Here is a 16,804-nt window from a genome sequence, read left to right on the forward strand (position 1 = left end):
TGATAAAAATTAAAAAAAAAAAATCAAAATTCTCTTATTTCAATTAGGCTTAGTTTACAAGCACATCGGAAAGGTCAGGTCAATGTCAAAATTTAATTGAATCTAATGGTGGTAATAATAGACGTTTATTTTTTTTGTTTACCACCATTTTACAAACTTATTTTAAGTTTAACACCAAGCTTTTTATCATTTATATACTCATTAACACTATAATAAGACTTTACTAAATGCTTGCGTTTAATATGGATATAGATTATACTGTCTGAAAACTGGGTATTTGCTCTTTTCTAAAACTTTTACTTGTAATTTAATCCTCTCTTCTTTTGATTGATTTTTTTTGACTAATAACAAGTTATTGTACTAATATTACAATCTATATCAGGTATCTGTTTGAATAATTTCTACTTTTGAGACGGTGTCAGATTTATGTAAACTATCTATGCCCAGTGGTGATACATATAATTAGAAATAGGATCAATTTTGTATTTTAAGTAAATTCAAAATAAATAGATAAATAATTTTAATACTGTTAGATTTGTTACTAGCGCATGAAAAACGAGGCGCTCAATCCCTCGGGAACCATGGATTTTCCGGGATAAAAGTAGCCTATGAGTTAATCCAGATTATAATCTATCTCTACTTTAAACACGTGATTCGGTTCAGTCGCGACGTGAAATAGTATCAATCATTCATATACCATCAAAATCATATTTTTTTTGCAAATCTCGGAAAACCATAGCTTTTACCGGAATAAAGAGTAGCCTATGTGTTAATCCAGAGTAAAATCTATTTCCATTCCAAATTTCAGCCAAATAGTTGCGGCGTTAAAGAGTTACAAACATCCAAACATACAAACTTTCGTGTTTATTATATTAGTAGGATATGAATGATAACTGTGCGATCTTGATAATTTCTTGTAATTTGTATACTTTTTACATTTATATAAGATAAACATCGTATGTGTAATTAACGCTACTAATTATTTTATGTACGCACACAAATGGTTTTTTACACCGGTCAACAAAAAGTTCTTTGGTGCTTTTTTTGGTAAAATTAACGACCATAGCACACTTGCTTTTCCTTGGTTTTTCTTGATGCTATTTCCTATTTAAGAAAGGTCAATCTCCAAGTCGGTAGCCATTGTCATAGTTTGCATCATAGTAAACAAAGATGCTTGAAGGCAATTGGATCTTCACGCAAAAGGTACACACATAATTATATTAGGTCCTTACATATGATAGCGTTTTGTAAGGGAGGAACACAAAGTCGACTTATTAAAATATAATAAAATAATTTCCGTACCGCACGGTTCCGTAGATTCTCTAACAAAAATTTGCTCTTAAAATCTTAATATTTTACAAATGGATCCATAAATCGAAAATATTGGCAAAAGACCCTCATGTCTTTCAAGAACTTATCCAACGATAGCCTACGTTATGAAATGAACGCGTAAAAAAATACATTCCCACTATACATGTAGGGGAGGTACCCAAAAAAACATATTTTTCAGTATTTATTTTACACATTTTTAGGGTTCCGTAGTCCACAAGGAGTTTCGTCATGTCCGTCTTGTGGACTACGGAACCCTAAAAACAAAAACCTTATATTCATTTTCTGTCCATTTGTCTGTTTGTCAAAACCCTTTATTTTGGAAATGTGTGGAGGTATTTACAATATTCTTTTCTTTGTCGTAACAAATGAAGCACTGATTTATGTGGATAGGTACTTTTATGTAAAAATATAATACCTACCTGAGGTACAGGTTTCTTGTCGAGGCTTAAATGCATCCCACCAACTTCTATCAGCCCAGGAACGAGAGGCATGGCTCCGTTAAGTACGTGGAATGTGTTTAAGAATATCATCGACGCATTCCTGGCCAGCTCATTGAGGTCTGGAATGTTGCCGAATCTTGTCTCTAATATCTTTTTCTCTTTCATCGTAATTTGCCGTGTAAACCATTCATTTAAACAAATGCTCAACAACGTATTCTCCATTCGTTCCATAAAGGACATTTCCGATTTGAATGTGGACGTTACGATGGGCACGTAGGAGGGATTGTCGACTGCACCGATGCGTTCCATTGTCCAAGGCATGCGTGCCCCGGTCGCCACAGCTAATATCGGTGCTTTTCCACCGTACAAACGATACAAAGCCAACGCACAATCGCCCAAAAAATGCTCCGTCAAAACCAGATCGTATTCACCTTTCAGAGCATCAATAAACGGTTGGAAATCGACCAGGCGCTCACAAATTCTTGCATTCGATGCAGAGAATGTTTCCTGCGTAAAAATGCATTTTACAACGCGTTCTAACATCGGAATGTTATATAAGGAACTCTTGCTTTCTAAGGCGTTTAAGTTGATCTGTTCAAATCGTGTTTCGTCAATTCCTTGCAAGCTGATCCCGTGGATATTTGCGGGTGGATCTTTTACGGGGAAGAAAGATGCCACGGTCATGTTGTGACCGCGCTCCGCGAGTCGTTTCAGATATGGCTCGTAAACCATGTGGTGACTTCGCACTGTGATGGGGAATAAACCGAGGATATTCGCCGCTTCACCATGGCAACAGAGCAGAATGACGGAGAAAATTATAAATATAAAACGTTTCATCTCACTCGAGTGTCTTCACGACCACTGCTGAAACAGTACTGGATGTATCTTCGAACTACCACCAAGTTGTAATTATGTCTTAGATACAAATTGAATTATAAAAGATCGAAATTATGCTAAAGCTACCGAGTAAAATAGTAACAATATAATAAGACTTTTTATTAATATTAAATTGTATTTAATCCAATAATTATATGCTCCTTTTTATAATAATAGTAAATCTACCAATAATAAAAATATTTCAGTAATTTACATATCAGTAAATTACTGAAATATTTTTATAGGGCCAACATGGTGGACTATTGGCTTAACCCCTCTCATCCTGAGAGTACATTCGAGCTCAGCAGTGAATAATGATGAGATGATGATGAATTTACATGCCTACTAAATAAAATGCAGGAGGAATATGTTTATAAGCTCCAAAGAATTTTTTTGTAGAGAGAGATTTTACACTCCACAAAAATGTATTTAAATCGGTTAAACGGTTTAGCGGTGAATTTTTTCTGCCGATTGTGTAAGTGCTGTAGGCTCCTTAATGGGACCTCAGCGGCGTCACCGTGGGATTTGGCTAGCGCAGAAGCATCGCCTGATGGGGCCCGAAGACAGGTTTGAAAGATAACATAAAGAAGATAGCTTTATTTTAGTGACAGAGTGTTCCCTCAAATACTGAAACACGCGGATAAAATCGCAGGGCTCGTTAGTCCTACTATAATTATAAACGCGAAAGTTTGTATGGATGTTTAGATGTTTGGATGTTTGTTACTCTATAACGCCGCTACTACTGAAGCGATTTGGCTGAAATTTGGAAAGGTAATAGATTTTACTCTGGACATTGGCTAATTTTTATCCCGAAAAAATTCATGGTTTCCCGAGATTTGCGAAAACTGATGATTTTGATGATATGAATGTTTGTTACTCTTTCACGCCTCGACTACTGAACCGAATTAGCTGAAATTTGGTATTAAGATATATTATAGCCTGGATTAACACATAGGCATACTTTTTATCCCGAAAAAATTCATGGTTCCCGAGGGATTTGTGAAAAACTAAATTTCACGCGGACGAAGTCGCGGGCGTCCGCTAGTTAGTAATAAAATCTGGATAATAATTATTATCTTGATAACTTTTTGCAATTTGTATACTTTTTATATTTATTGATGATTAACATGTACTTAATAAAATTAAAAACACAACTTTAATTATTTTACGTAAGTATGAACAAAAATTAACTTGTCTCTAATTAGCTTTTGCAACGTCAACAAAAAGTCCCCCGGTGCTTTTTTGTGGCCATAGAACTTGCTTTTTCTTGACGCTACTTCCTATTCAAAGAAGGTGAACTTCGTCACAGTAATCTACTGTGACTTCGTAGATGATCGTTGTCTTGTAAACAAATATGCTTGAAAGCAATTGAATCTACTGTAAACGTTACGTAAGAGTAAAAACATAAAATGGAGAATGTTCACTATTTTTAAATGTTGGCTTTCTGTATTCTCTATTTATTAGTACCCGAGATATATAATTTTAAAGTGAGTGCGGATGGATGGATTGTCACCAGAGATCTTATGTTTGGGAGGACAATACACAACTGCAACATTTAAGGTTCCTTGCCAGTCGTCTATAGATACTATGGAGGCCTGTAGAAATTTATGTTTAAAGTTACGCAGGACATGTTGTTTTATATTTTCTCTAATGACTACGGCAGCTCCAGCATTTTTCAATTTCCATTTATTCTTTTCAAGTTCGCCCTTGACTACAATCTCACCTGATGGTAAGTGATGATGCAGTCTAAGATGGAAGCGGGCTAACTTGTTAGGAGGAGGATGAAAATCCACACCCCTTTCGGTTTCTACACGGCATCGTACCGAAACGCTAAATCGCTTGGCGGTACGTCTTTTGCCGGTAGGGTGGTAACTAGCCACGGCCGAAGCCTCCCACCAGCCAGACCTGGACAAATTAAGAAAATCTCAATCTGCCCAGCCGGGGATCGAACCCAGGACCTCCGTCTTGTAAATCCACCGCGCATACCACTGCGCCACGGAGGCCGAAAATGCCGGAGGCCGATGTGATCTGTGTTAGTGAAATATATATATTGTACCCCTTTAATTTAACTGTTCTTTCATCAGTCATATGTGTATCTGTCAATAAAAATGTCTATTTTATTTAAGTTGATAAAGATTTCTACTTCATGTTTATTTATTCCATGTAGCATGCAAAGTGAGGGTGAATTTTTTATCGTCTATCCTATAGCACAGTAGGTATAGTGTATGATAACGTTATCGGTATTTTTGTGTATTACTTATGGGATTAAAGTGCTATATTAGTCTACGGAACCCTACACTGCACATGGCCTGACACACATTTGGCCGGTTCTTGTTATTTTAATGGTTCATGTTTTGAGTTATATTTTTGTAAAATGATTAGTGGACTATTTGTTAAACATAAAACATGCAATGCAAAAATATAAAAAGAAGGGGTGAAGGGGTTGAAGTGTTCATCGATTTTCACGCGGACGAAGTCGCGGGCATCTGCTAGTAATATTATGAAGAGGGAAGATTTCATTGTTTGTTTGAATTGAATAGGTTCTGAAACTAATTGACCTATTTGTAAAATTATTTCACCATTACAATCCTCCAAGAGCCGTGAGCCTCTAGTGGGTATGACCTCTGCCTCCGATTTCGGAGGGTGTGGGTTCGAATCCGGTCCGGGGCATGCACCTCCAACTTTTCAGTTGTGTGCATTTTAAGAAATTAAATATCGCGTGTCTCAAACGGTGAAGGCAAACATCATGAGGAAACCTGCATACCAGAGAATTTTCTTAATTCTCTGCGTGTGTGAAGTCTGCCAATCCGCATTGGGCCAGCGTGGTGGACTATTGGCCTAGCCCCTCTCATTCTGAGAGGAGACTCGAGCTCAGTAGTGAGCCGAATATGAGTTGATACCGACGAAAATTACAATTCTACATTATCCGTAATAAACACAGGCATATATTTTATACCCGTATTCCCACGGGAACGGGAACTACGCGGGGCGTCGGCTAGTTGTAAAAATAAAATATGGACAATGTATTACATTAGTTTATTGTCTTTTGTTAAATATCAAGTAAAACAAATGTTCGCACATTGTTTATAATATACAATGCCTAATTAATTACAAAAACAATAATATTCCGTAACATAATGTCTTCCATAGAAAACCATTGAATTCATAAAATGTCAAACTGGTTCAGTAGCTTTAAATTTCTGAAAGCGTCCGCACTTTTAAGGTCCCATTTTACCGTCCATGTTTAACAAGTAAACGAACAGGACGGTATCTTAATGCATACGCATCTTCGTTTTCCCCGTCCCTTTTGTTTAGTAATTATATTATTTGCACTACGTTAATTTACTTTGTATAGTAAAGTCAGCCATTGACGGTCAATTATTCTCACGTTTCTGCAGCGCAAACGGCAGCGAAGACGTTTCATAAGTCGAGCCGTCATGCGTGCACTAACCAATACACGATCAGTTATAGTCGTGGGTGCTGCACAAACGTGTGTATAATTGATCATCAATGGCGTGCATAACGCAGCAGGACGGAACGTGACGTACGCGGCATAGGACGTGCCAAACATTGTTCTCGTTCCGTCCGTGTCACATCGGCGTCCCGTCCTTTCACCCGTGACGTATGTATTACCAGCTTACGTATGTATTGTGTATGGAACGATTTTTCCAAAAGTTGTCCAGTTGCGTCCGAGTCAAAACACGTTACTTAAGTAGCGACTTCTCGGACCAAGGCGCGTTTGGAACCCTCGTAACCTTAATTTTAAGTTTTCGACTATTATTACTACCATTAGATTAAATTAAATTATGACATAATCATGACTTTTCAAAAGTGCTTGTAAACTAAGCTTAAATGAAATAAATGAAGTTTGAATTTTGACATTTAGCAAATACTCCAACAAATCGGTGACTTTAGAAAAATAAATCCCAAATAAAGTATTACCTTTTATCTTTTACATCAATTTTCTTTGTTTTAATACTAAGTATGAAACTACAAAAGTATCTGTACATTTTTAAATACAAGCTTAAACTATGTATTGCGACTATACTAAGAATTCGTTCGTAATATTTCAAATTATCAATTGTTGTTTTGTAAATAATTGCAGTTAAATTTGTTGTAGGCGTACTTCCACATTTTATTGTATACCTACCTTGATAATTGTTTTAATAAATTTGTATACCTACTTAATACCAAAATTAGCTCTCTACGAATAAAATATAACGAGGTTAAATCCAAACATCGACATAAGGTCAATGAACATAAAATAACAACGTATTCCAAAAAGATAACCTCCGTAACAATGCGATCGCCTTTAATAAATTCAAAATTATTCTTTACGAAGTAGGAGACCTTCCTGACGTTTTAGACTGACCTCTATTGCTTCTATATACAATTTGGTGTGTCCTAGATTTTGTACTTATTCGATCGTGTAAAAGTAAACTTGAATTTATCTGAAATTAAATTGAAAAAAACGCTATTTACGCCAAAAACAATGAAAATTTCGCAAACTTTGCGTCAAGTACTATTATAAATTATAATCAACTACTGCTTGAAGTACACATGAGTATTATAATATAAATAAACTCTTATGTGCTTGTAAACTAAGCTTACTTGAAAAAAATAGGCAATGTTAAAAGTTAAGAAGGTGGAAGTTCTATAGTACGTAAAACTTTTATAGCAGAGCAAACTGCAAAGCTCTTTAATGAGAAATTCAATGGGGATGACAGCTAAGTTTGAGTATATTGATTTTTATGAGACATTCGGGTAAATAAGTTCAATATTAACTAATTAATACGTAAAAAACAAAGATTATCTGGATGTTTGCAAAATAAACAAGGTTATAAAATTTCAAAATCTATTAAAAATCTTTTATCGTAATTAGATGAATATTCATACATTTTTAGCTTCCTTACATTAAAAGTGTCATTTTTCAATAGTTGAAATATAAACATTAACGCAAAAATAACAAAGACATTTGTAATTTAGTTTGAACGCCCATACAAATCTAACGATCGTTATGACCAACGACGTCATTACTTCGTGTCATTTTGAATGGGGCGTTTTTCAGGGATTTGTGGCAGTACCGCAAATATGACCATTTAAATCCCTGTAACTCCGAAAGTAATGATCGCAGATATCCTGCTACTTTTACAAAATTTCTTTACTATTAGCTTACTTTTAATTTATATACAATTTAAAAACTGTCATAATCCCCATTGGCACCAACTAAAGAACCATCCTCTATCATTGGATCACAAAAATTAACCACTATTATCTAAACTTAGAGCCGGTTTCACCAATTTCTGATAAATTTCGGATAACTTATTGACATCATCTAAATATATTATAAAGAGGTAAAGTTTGTGGTTTTGTAAGGGTTTCTTTGAATCTACTAAACCGATTTTAAAAATTCTTTGGTCTTTTTGATTTAAAAACTTTGAACTAGTATCAACATAATACATACATCAACATAATATAGATACATCAACATAATATTATAACAGAAGTTGGTGAAACCAGACCTAAATATTCTTACTATAATAATAAAAACTTATAACTAATTAACAATAACTAAATAACAGCCTACAACTGTGATATCGATCTGTATTCCATAGCTCGATAAGTTACCCACTTCGCAACCTTTATTAATTCGTTATTAATTTGGCTCGAATCCTTTCGTACCCAAATACCAGTCTATCTCCTAACCACAAAACAAATTCACAGTACAAATAAATCATTTAAATATAAACCCACGTTTACATATTCTGTTTTTGTATGACCACCGGATAAAATGTCAGAAAGCATTTTTCCAGCGCCATCATTATATCCATGTCAATTGTGGATTGAATTTTTTACAAGTAGGTAGTCCACCTAATGGCAAGTCAAACTTCATCGCCCGTAAACAGAATAACAATTCGAAGGCATGTAAGGCGCATGAGCCAGTTTTTTTTTATTCTTTACAAGTTAGCCCTTGACTACATTGTCACCTGATGGTAAGTGATGCAGTCTAAGATGGAAGCGGGCTAACTTGTTAGGAGGAGGATAAAATTCCACACCCCTTTTCGGTTTCTACACGACATCGTACCTAAACGCTAAATCGCTTGGCGGTACGTCTTTGTCGGTAGGGTGGTAACTAGTCACGGCTGAAGCTTCCACCAGCCAGACCAATTAAGAAAATCTCAATCTGCCCAGCCGGGGATCGAACCCAGGACATCCGTTTTTTAATCCACAACGCACTGCGCCGCGGAGGCCGTCAAAAATGCCCAGTGTCCATTAACCTGAGTTATAGGTGTTACACCTCATGTGCCTGTAATTACACTGACAACTATACACTTCAAGTCACAGCAATGCTGCTTGACTATTGGCGGCAGAAGTTTGCATGGCGGTCATGGGCATGGCTTCTTCAACGACCACTACCTACAACTGCTAAAAGGGCTTGGATATTGCGCTGAGCGAATATAGGTAAATCGCACTCGTAAATCGCACTCGTAGCCAACACGGTAAAGTACTTGTGCACTATGAAGACCACTGATTAATAATAATAATAATAAAAACATTTATTCAGCCAAAACAACATAACATAAATAAGAAAAAAAACATGAGAATTAATACTAACTTAATACTAAGGCTTCGGGTGAATGGGGCGCTGCCTCAGCTCTATGCTACAGCTAAGTAACTGTAGCGCTGATTTTCAGGCATGACCCCAGGGTAATGATTAATTTTACTAATCCAATTCGTGTTATGTGTACCGGTTGAAAAGACTTCCAAATTCAAACCGTTTGTTCTAAGTATGTTCTATTATATTCTGTGGTTTCTTGACGATCTTACTGATAGTCCACAAGTACTACTACCTACTTGTATATAAATATAACTAAAAAAATTGTCTAAACAGATATCATTCGAAAACATTAAGCGTTTGTCACACGTATTCGATGTTTGATAATGTTTTAAGACATTATTATAAACGAATCGAATATAATTGAGGGCAAAGCCAGTACCTAAGAGCCCCCTCTCACTTCGGACTCAGTCGGCCGATTATAGAACAGGTATAGCGATGTATGACAGCCCGCATATTTGTCCAACTAAATCACGCACAATTAAAAAGTCGGCCAACTAAAAATTGTTAGTGAGCGGCCATCCTAAGACCTCATTTGCACGAGAGTTTTCTTTAACGGACGTTCTATTATCAGCAAACAATTAATAACCCCTAGTACTAATTCCTTTTCTCCTTACTACAATACTATGGTGGCGGCAGATCGTTCACTTTACGGGTTGACTCGTAGTAATTATTGTTTGATTTTCCCTGTTAATTTAGTTTCCCATATATGTTAATTTTGTTATTTTATTACTCTGTTCGTTTTTGTTTCATTATTTTATTTTACTTTGTATAAATCATATAATATGTAATCATATATAAGTTTTAAGTTAAGACACGTCACGTAGACACGTCCGTGAACACACAAAGTTTCACCTGAAAACCAGCGCCACAGCTCGCTGTGGCATCGTGCTGAGGTGGATACCTGTTTTGTCCACGACCAGGTATTTGTATGTTCTGTTTGTTTATTTTATTTTATTTTAATACTCAAGTGTGGATAAATAAAGATATTCTATTCTATTCTATTATAGTATAAAATTAATTAAATGAAGGTATATTAATATTATATTTCCAACGCCCAAAACTGAAAATGCAACACTGCTCGAAAAAAACTCCGCGTTTTAAAAAAGCTGTCGTGTGAACATATACTTGGGAATGCATTTGTTGTATTTGAACGCTTTTTCAACGTCCGTTAAAGACTCTCGTGTGAATGGGGGCTAAGCATGCTTTAATGCAGCTTCTGTTTAGGCTCCTTAACAAACAGGTGTATTATTTTAGATAACAAGAACCATAGGATGATATGGATGATGATAATGGCTAGTATATACGCCGCGGCGACGTCGAGCAATGCTAGCTCGTAGAAGGCGAGCTCCCGCGCCGCGGTGTGCAGGGGGGCTGCGTGACCCCACCGGATCACACGCTCCGTCCAAAACACCGCCGTGTCGAGAGGAGACGATTCCCTGTCCTTCCACATCTTGGAGACTCGCCGTGCGTTCATACGCATTCTGAAATGAGTGATTGGAATACAATTTTAATTAAGTATGTGAAAAATAGCACAAAGTAATGTTATCGCCGCGTTGCAACGACTTGCGGTACGATCTACGGACGGCTTCAGTGTGCTCGTGGCGTTCGAGCCGTCCACATCTCTTGTTGTGTAATTCTTTATGTGTTACTTGGGATAGGCGGGGAGAGTGACTTGAGTGGAAAAGGGGAGTGTTACTAACAGTCAATCCTTTAACCCTACACACAACGATCACAAGTGCGTGATTTCACTCAAGTTCATACTCTGCCATTCTAGGGTCTATATTTTGGTTACAGTTTGATTCGTTAATTAAATAAATAAAAATAAAAAAAATAAAAAAATATTTATTAATCACACAGTAACAAATTTCTAATACAATAAAAGATTAGATCCCTGGCTCCCAAACTAGCTGTAACTGTATCTTGTTTTGTAATTAAGTTGTCCACACTCACACTGAATATCTGTGGTGGACAGTCGCAAGAAAAACTCTTTTTTCTCGGGTCCCGGGACGAAGAGAGTATGCAATACTCAATAAGTTAAATAGTTTTAATAAAAATTACTTATATACGAGAAGGATAACCCAGAATTGCTTTTGGTTGCTGCTATAGGTATATACTTGGTTGAAAATCCCTTGGTTCGAAAGGTCTCTCTAAATCTCATTATCCGCAAATTATTATCGGAAATAACCAACAACTAGACAAACAAATCATTCATCATGGAAGACAGAAACACTGAATCATCTTAGGTAAGTGTAGGTATATTTAGAAGCTATTTCTAAATATACCTACACTCTACAAACTTGTCTTGGCTGTTAACCAACCTTATCTTCCGCGGTTTCTAGTTTATTTTGTACCTTTGTGATACCTAAATCAAACATTGTACATGCAAGTAGGTGCCTAACTAAGTATACGCATGCATACATTTTTAATGTCATGGTTGAGCTGACATTCGCATAATCATTACATTGGGATGGAAATTGTAAACAATTCCAGATAGGTTACAAAATAGTCAGGAAAAGAAATTCTATTCCTGAGTCTTCGAATTATGGTCAGGTCTTTTATTTTTTGGTCTTAGGTGCTAGGATGGTTTATAGATATAGAAGACTACATTTTACCTATACCTACTTAAACTTATAAGGCACTAGCTGACGCCGCGCGGTTCCACCCGCGTGGTTCCCGTTCACGTAGGAATAAAGGGATTAATATATAGCCTATAGCCATCCTCGATAAATGGGCTATCTAACACTGAATTTTTCAAATCGGACCAGTAGTTCCAGAGATTAGCGAGTTCAATCAAACAAACAAACAAACAAACTCTTCAGCTTTATTGTATTAGTATAGATTTAATGTAACGTTTAGGCGTTTCAACCCGGCCTTCAGAAGATTGCTTTTGTATTCTTCTGGACAAGGCAATAACCCTGGATACTAAGTCACGACAAGAGTGCTTTACGAAACACAATAAGTAGGTACGAGTATATCTAGACATCAATGGTTGGCTAACATTGATACGCATTTATGAATTACCAACAATAAATAAGGTCGAGGCAGATAACTGAACAATATCCATTTATATGGAGATTAGAGATACTCGAGTCTCGAGCAAATATTGAATAGCTTTCATGATAATAGCGAAAACGTGATCATAATATAACTCAATTAAAGGAATTACAAGAGTCTATTGAGCACTGAGTGATTATGTGCAAGTCATTGAAGTCATACGACAAGTAGATTATTAGTTAGGAAGGTGGAATCAATAACGTGTCATTGAATCGTGTGTGTGAGAGAGAAGCGTCTCTTTATGAAAAACTAGTCGACGTCCCGCGGTTTCACCCGCGTAGTTCTCGTTCCTGTGAGAATACGGGTGATACAATTTTTCAAATAAGTCGACCAGTTTCAGAACCTATTCAATTCAAACGAAATGAAATCTTTCCTCTTTTTATAATATTATTGGTCCTATAGCTTAGAACCTACCAACAGATCTCCGTTGAAATGCGTTTATGAGTTCAATACAACAATGAAACATCGAATCTACAGAAATAGTTTTTATAAACACGTTAGATCGTGATCATATAATTTTGACAGAGGGGTAACGTTTAGTGAGGCAGGTCCTAAGGTAATTGATCTAAGAACTTCGCAGATAAATAATTCAAATCAAGGCACGGCAGTATAATACCACCAACTTCCCAACTACAGGTTGTGAATTTCTTTGAAGATAAAAAAGTTCAATTTCATTGCCCTGGTTACTTCCTGGAACCACTGCTACAATGGGGCAGCTAAAAGTATTAATAGATATATCCGTTTAGAACCGACAAACATTTGACATTGTGAAGCGGTCCTGGATAAGCCTTTATGCTATTACAGCAATTGCTTAGGTCTAGGGGGAGCTAATATCACATCTATGGGGCACCAAAGATCATAAAATACTATTCCTGTTTTTGAGCATACGAAAGTTAAAGCAATTTCAAAATCCGTGCATTCTTAATAAACATTTGTTTTTATTAGTTCTTTGTAGTTCCCTATTACTTTGTAGTAAGGATAGAAGGTCTACAGGGGAAAGTTGCTAAGGGCACAACCTTAATTCGTCACTGTTGCGAAGGTGCTGCAAATTTGCAATTTTGACTGAGTCATCATCATATTATTGAGCGCGAAAGCCTGACAATTTCGTAAGGCAATACCGCACAGATTCGACAAAATAATATCAACATAAATACTTAAAACCTCTTAAAACAATATACATTTATTTTTTTTTCATTTCGATCCAAATCACTCGTTATATCATTCAGTATTTGTCTAAATATTTATTTAGATGTTTAACGACTTTTTTTGGCGCAGTTGGTAGTTAACGCTGAGGTCCTAGATTTGATTCCCAGTTGTCAGTTTGGAATTGTATATTTTTTTATTGGTGCACATGGTGGTAATAGGTTTCCGCCGTTGCTAGTTACCAAAGACGTACCACACGGCGATTTAGCGTTCCGTTCCAGTATGACGTAGCTTACAAATCGTCAGCAGTATGGGTAGGATAAACTTTTCTAAGTAACGTTAAGTAACGTTTTCTAAGTAAAAAGCTTCTTCATGTAAAACTTAAGTAACGGTAAAAGTAGTAAGTAGCAAAGAAGACTTTATTTTTCAGTGAATAAGACCGTCACTTTTGATTTATGACGTTACTTTGACTGTTACTTGCGATGAAGAAACTGGCCGTTAGACTGCATAGTGCATAGTTACGATTACTCAAACCTTTATCAATGAAATAAGGGTGGGATTTAACGTAGACAATAGTGTGTGATTATAGATGCAGAGCGAGCCAGGATAGATGAGCTCGGTGAATATTTTTGTTTAATAATAACTTTTGACTACAATCACCTGATGATGCGATCTAAGGAGGATGAAAAACCACACCCCTTTCGGTTTCTACACGACATCGCACCGGTAAGGTTAAGTAGCTAGGCGGTACGTCTTTGCCAGTAGGGTGGTAACTAGCCACGGCCGAACCCTTCCACCAGCCAGATCTGAACCCATCCTGGATCGAGCCCAAGACCTCCGTCTTGTCCAGTGCGCTCACCACTGCGCCACGGAGGCTGTCAAAAATATACTCGTATTTCAGAGACTGTCATTCTCAAAACACTCCGTGACGGCAAGACCACATCAAAACAAGATTGCAATGAAGGGCTTGTTATTGAATAAGAAAAAGGATAGTCATTACCAGGCACTTGACTCTCAGTTGTAGTCGATAAGAGTTGGCCTGCTCTAAAGACCTTGCGGCCTTCTCCACTGATAGGAAATCACTGGATGTCCATTAAGGCCTTATCCTACTAGCGGACGCGCAGCGAATGCGTCGCGAAAACGCCGCGGTTGCGCAGCGAAGACGTCGCTGAGGCGTGGCGAATTCGCAACGTTTACGTCGCGGTTTTGTAGCGGATTAACGATGTACAGTGTGCCTAGTGGGAGTTTTCAATATTTACATACTGTTACTATCGCGTTGACGTAAACGCGAATTTATATGGAATTGAAACAGTTGTGCAGTAGTGCCACTAGATGGCGCTGTTTCAATTCCTCAGAATTTCGCGTTTACGTTAACGCGATAGTAACAGTATTAAACAGCCACTAGGCCCTCTGTACATTCAGTGACAAAATGGATTTTGAGGAGGAAACACTGCTGTTTTATTTATTAAAATGTATTTTAAAAAAAACAGATTTCTGGCTAAAAACTATTGTTTATATTGTTAGTATTTTTTTATCCAAACCTACAAATCATCGCATGTTAATTTTTCGTCGTCTAGTTTGTTTGGCGTTTGTACGAGACAGTACAACATTGTGCGTCCGCAACGAATTCGCTGCGGATTCGCGACGCGTCCGTTGCGCGAACGCAACGTATCCGTGGCGCTTTGAAAACTCTTGCAATCCGCTAGTGTGATAGTTCTGTTAGTCCAATCAATAATTTGTATTTATATACTAATGAACAGTGACAATTGTTTATTGTTTTGCGTCTGTTATTGTATTTGTTTATAACATGGGTTAATAATCTTATTATTTAAACTGAGTAGTAAATTATTGTACTTGTTACGGTACTATACTATACTATAGTTCGCATGAAGTAGGTACCTAATTTAAAGTCTCAAATGATGAAGCAAAACATCGTGAGGAAACCTGCATACTTCGTGTGTGAAGTCTGCCAATCCGCATTGGGCCAGCGTGGTGGACTATTGGCCTAACCCCTCTCATTCTGAGAAGAGACTCGAGCTCAGCAGAGAAACAAATATGGGTTGAAAATGACGAGGTACCAATTTATACAAAATTACAAGTCCTCCTTTGTGACGGGTTTCTCGGACTCCTTGACCTCGGTCCTTAACCTTTGTGAAACAATACTTTGTCACCGGACTGTATACTTATACATTATTGTCCTGATTTACATCAAAATACTTATTGATAATCAATATAAATTATCAATCGGAAGGAGGAATTCGTACCCTGCCCGGGGTTACTGCTCTCTTTTACTCCACATACCTACGCTACTATCTTCATACATATATTTTTAGGGAAATTCCTGAAGAATAATCTTTTAAACATAAAAATGAAACCGATTTGAAGGACATATTTCAGTTGGTTTGATTTTAACACAAAATTATTAAACTGATTTTCATGAAAATGAAATGGGAACATTAAATTTTAGTCCGAAGTCGCGGGCGTCCGCTAGTTAGTTAATAAATGACGAAATTATGAGGTAACAAACATAAAAAAACACATACGCGTCGAATTGAGATAATCCACCTTTTTTTTGAAGTCGGTTAAAAAGTATACTTACTCAGCACTCAGCACGGTCTGTATCGCATCATCGAGAGCCTCTTCACTCAGGTCATAGTAAGGCACCACTTTGGCAAAGCCCGCAGCTGCCGCGGCGGCGCCGTTGGCTGGTTGGTCGCCGAAGAAAGGCACGACCACCATCGGCTTGCCGGCAGACACCGCTTCAGTCATGCCCAGCAAGCCGCCGTGGGCGATGAAGGCGTGGATCTTGTTGTGTTCTGTGGATTCAATTATAGTTATCATAAATCATAAATCATAAATCATTTATTGCCAGAATGTGGTCATATACAGATATTGTTACATTTTAATGTTCATACACAATCTTCCTCATAGGCGTGCAAGCCGAGTACATTATTATAATTTTTATTTACTAATATTAGAATAGTCAATTATTTATAATGTCATTTCATAAATTAAAGTCATATAACAAACATAATAAAATAAAATTAAACCAAAATAATATTGTCAAAACATTAAGTATACATTTACATTTTATTGATATAAAATAATTTGTCATTAAGGAACTCTGCTACTGTGTAATATCCTTTATTTAAGAGTATTTTAACCATTCTTCCTTTGAATTGCATAGCATCTAACCTTTTCAAACTCTCTGGAATATGATTGTATATCTGTATGGCCATACAATATGTGTTATTTTTAAATATATTTACTCTCTGCCTTGGCACTACAAGTTTATTTTTGTATCTGTTAGAACGTGCCATAATGTCTTCCATATTAAAGA

At 36.7% G+C, this 16,804-nt stretch overlaps 2 protein-coding genes across 6 annotated transcripts in view; both read right to left on the reverse strand.

Moving 5' to 3' along the window:
- Positions 1-1,579: 1,579 nt before the first annotated feature.
- On the reverse strand, positions 1,580-2,669 carry LOC112058506 (UDP-glucosyltransferase 2-like). Its single transcript, XM_024099389.2, has one exon. The coding sequence runs from the start codon at positions 2,607-2,609 to the stop codon at positions 1,644-1,646; it is 966 nt and encodes a 321-aa protein (XP_023955157.2). The 5' UTR covers positions 2,610-2,669; the 3' UTR covers positions 1,580-1,643.
- Positions 2,670-5,669: 3,000 nt separating this feature from the next.
- The window catches only part of LOC112058475 (UDP-glycosyltransferase UGT5-like), a 59,342-nt gene continuing 48,207 nt past the window's right edge, over positions 5,670-16,804 (reverse strand). For all 5 annotated transcript variants that reach the window (XM_052883367.1, XM_024099335.2, XM_024099337.2 and 2 more), the window contains exons 3-4: positions 16,064-16,280; positions 5,670-10,748 (exon numbers count right to left, since the gene is read on the reverse strand). In XM_052883367.1, the coding sequence (XP_052739327.1) occupies positions 10,472-10,748; positions 16,064-16,280 (494 nt within the window). In that variant the 3' untranslated portion in view covers positions 5,670-10,471. The remainder of the gene's footprint in view (positions 10,749-16,063; positions 16,281-16,804) is intronic.

Source organism: Bicyclus anynana, chromosome 9 (genome assembly GCF_947172395.1).
Source record: "Bicyclus anynana chromosome 9, ilBicAnyn1.1, whole genome shotgun sequence".
Lineage (NCBI taxonomy): Eukaryota > Metazoa > Arthropoda > Insecta > Lepidoptera > Nymphalidae > Bicyclus > Bicyclus anynana.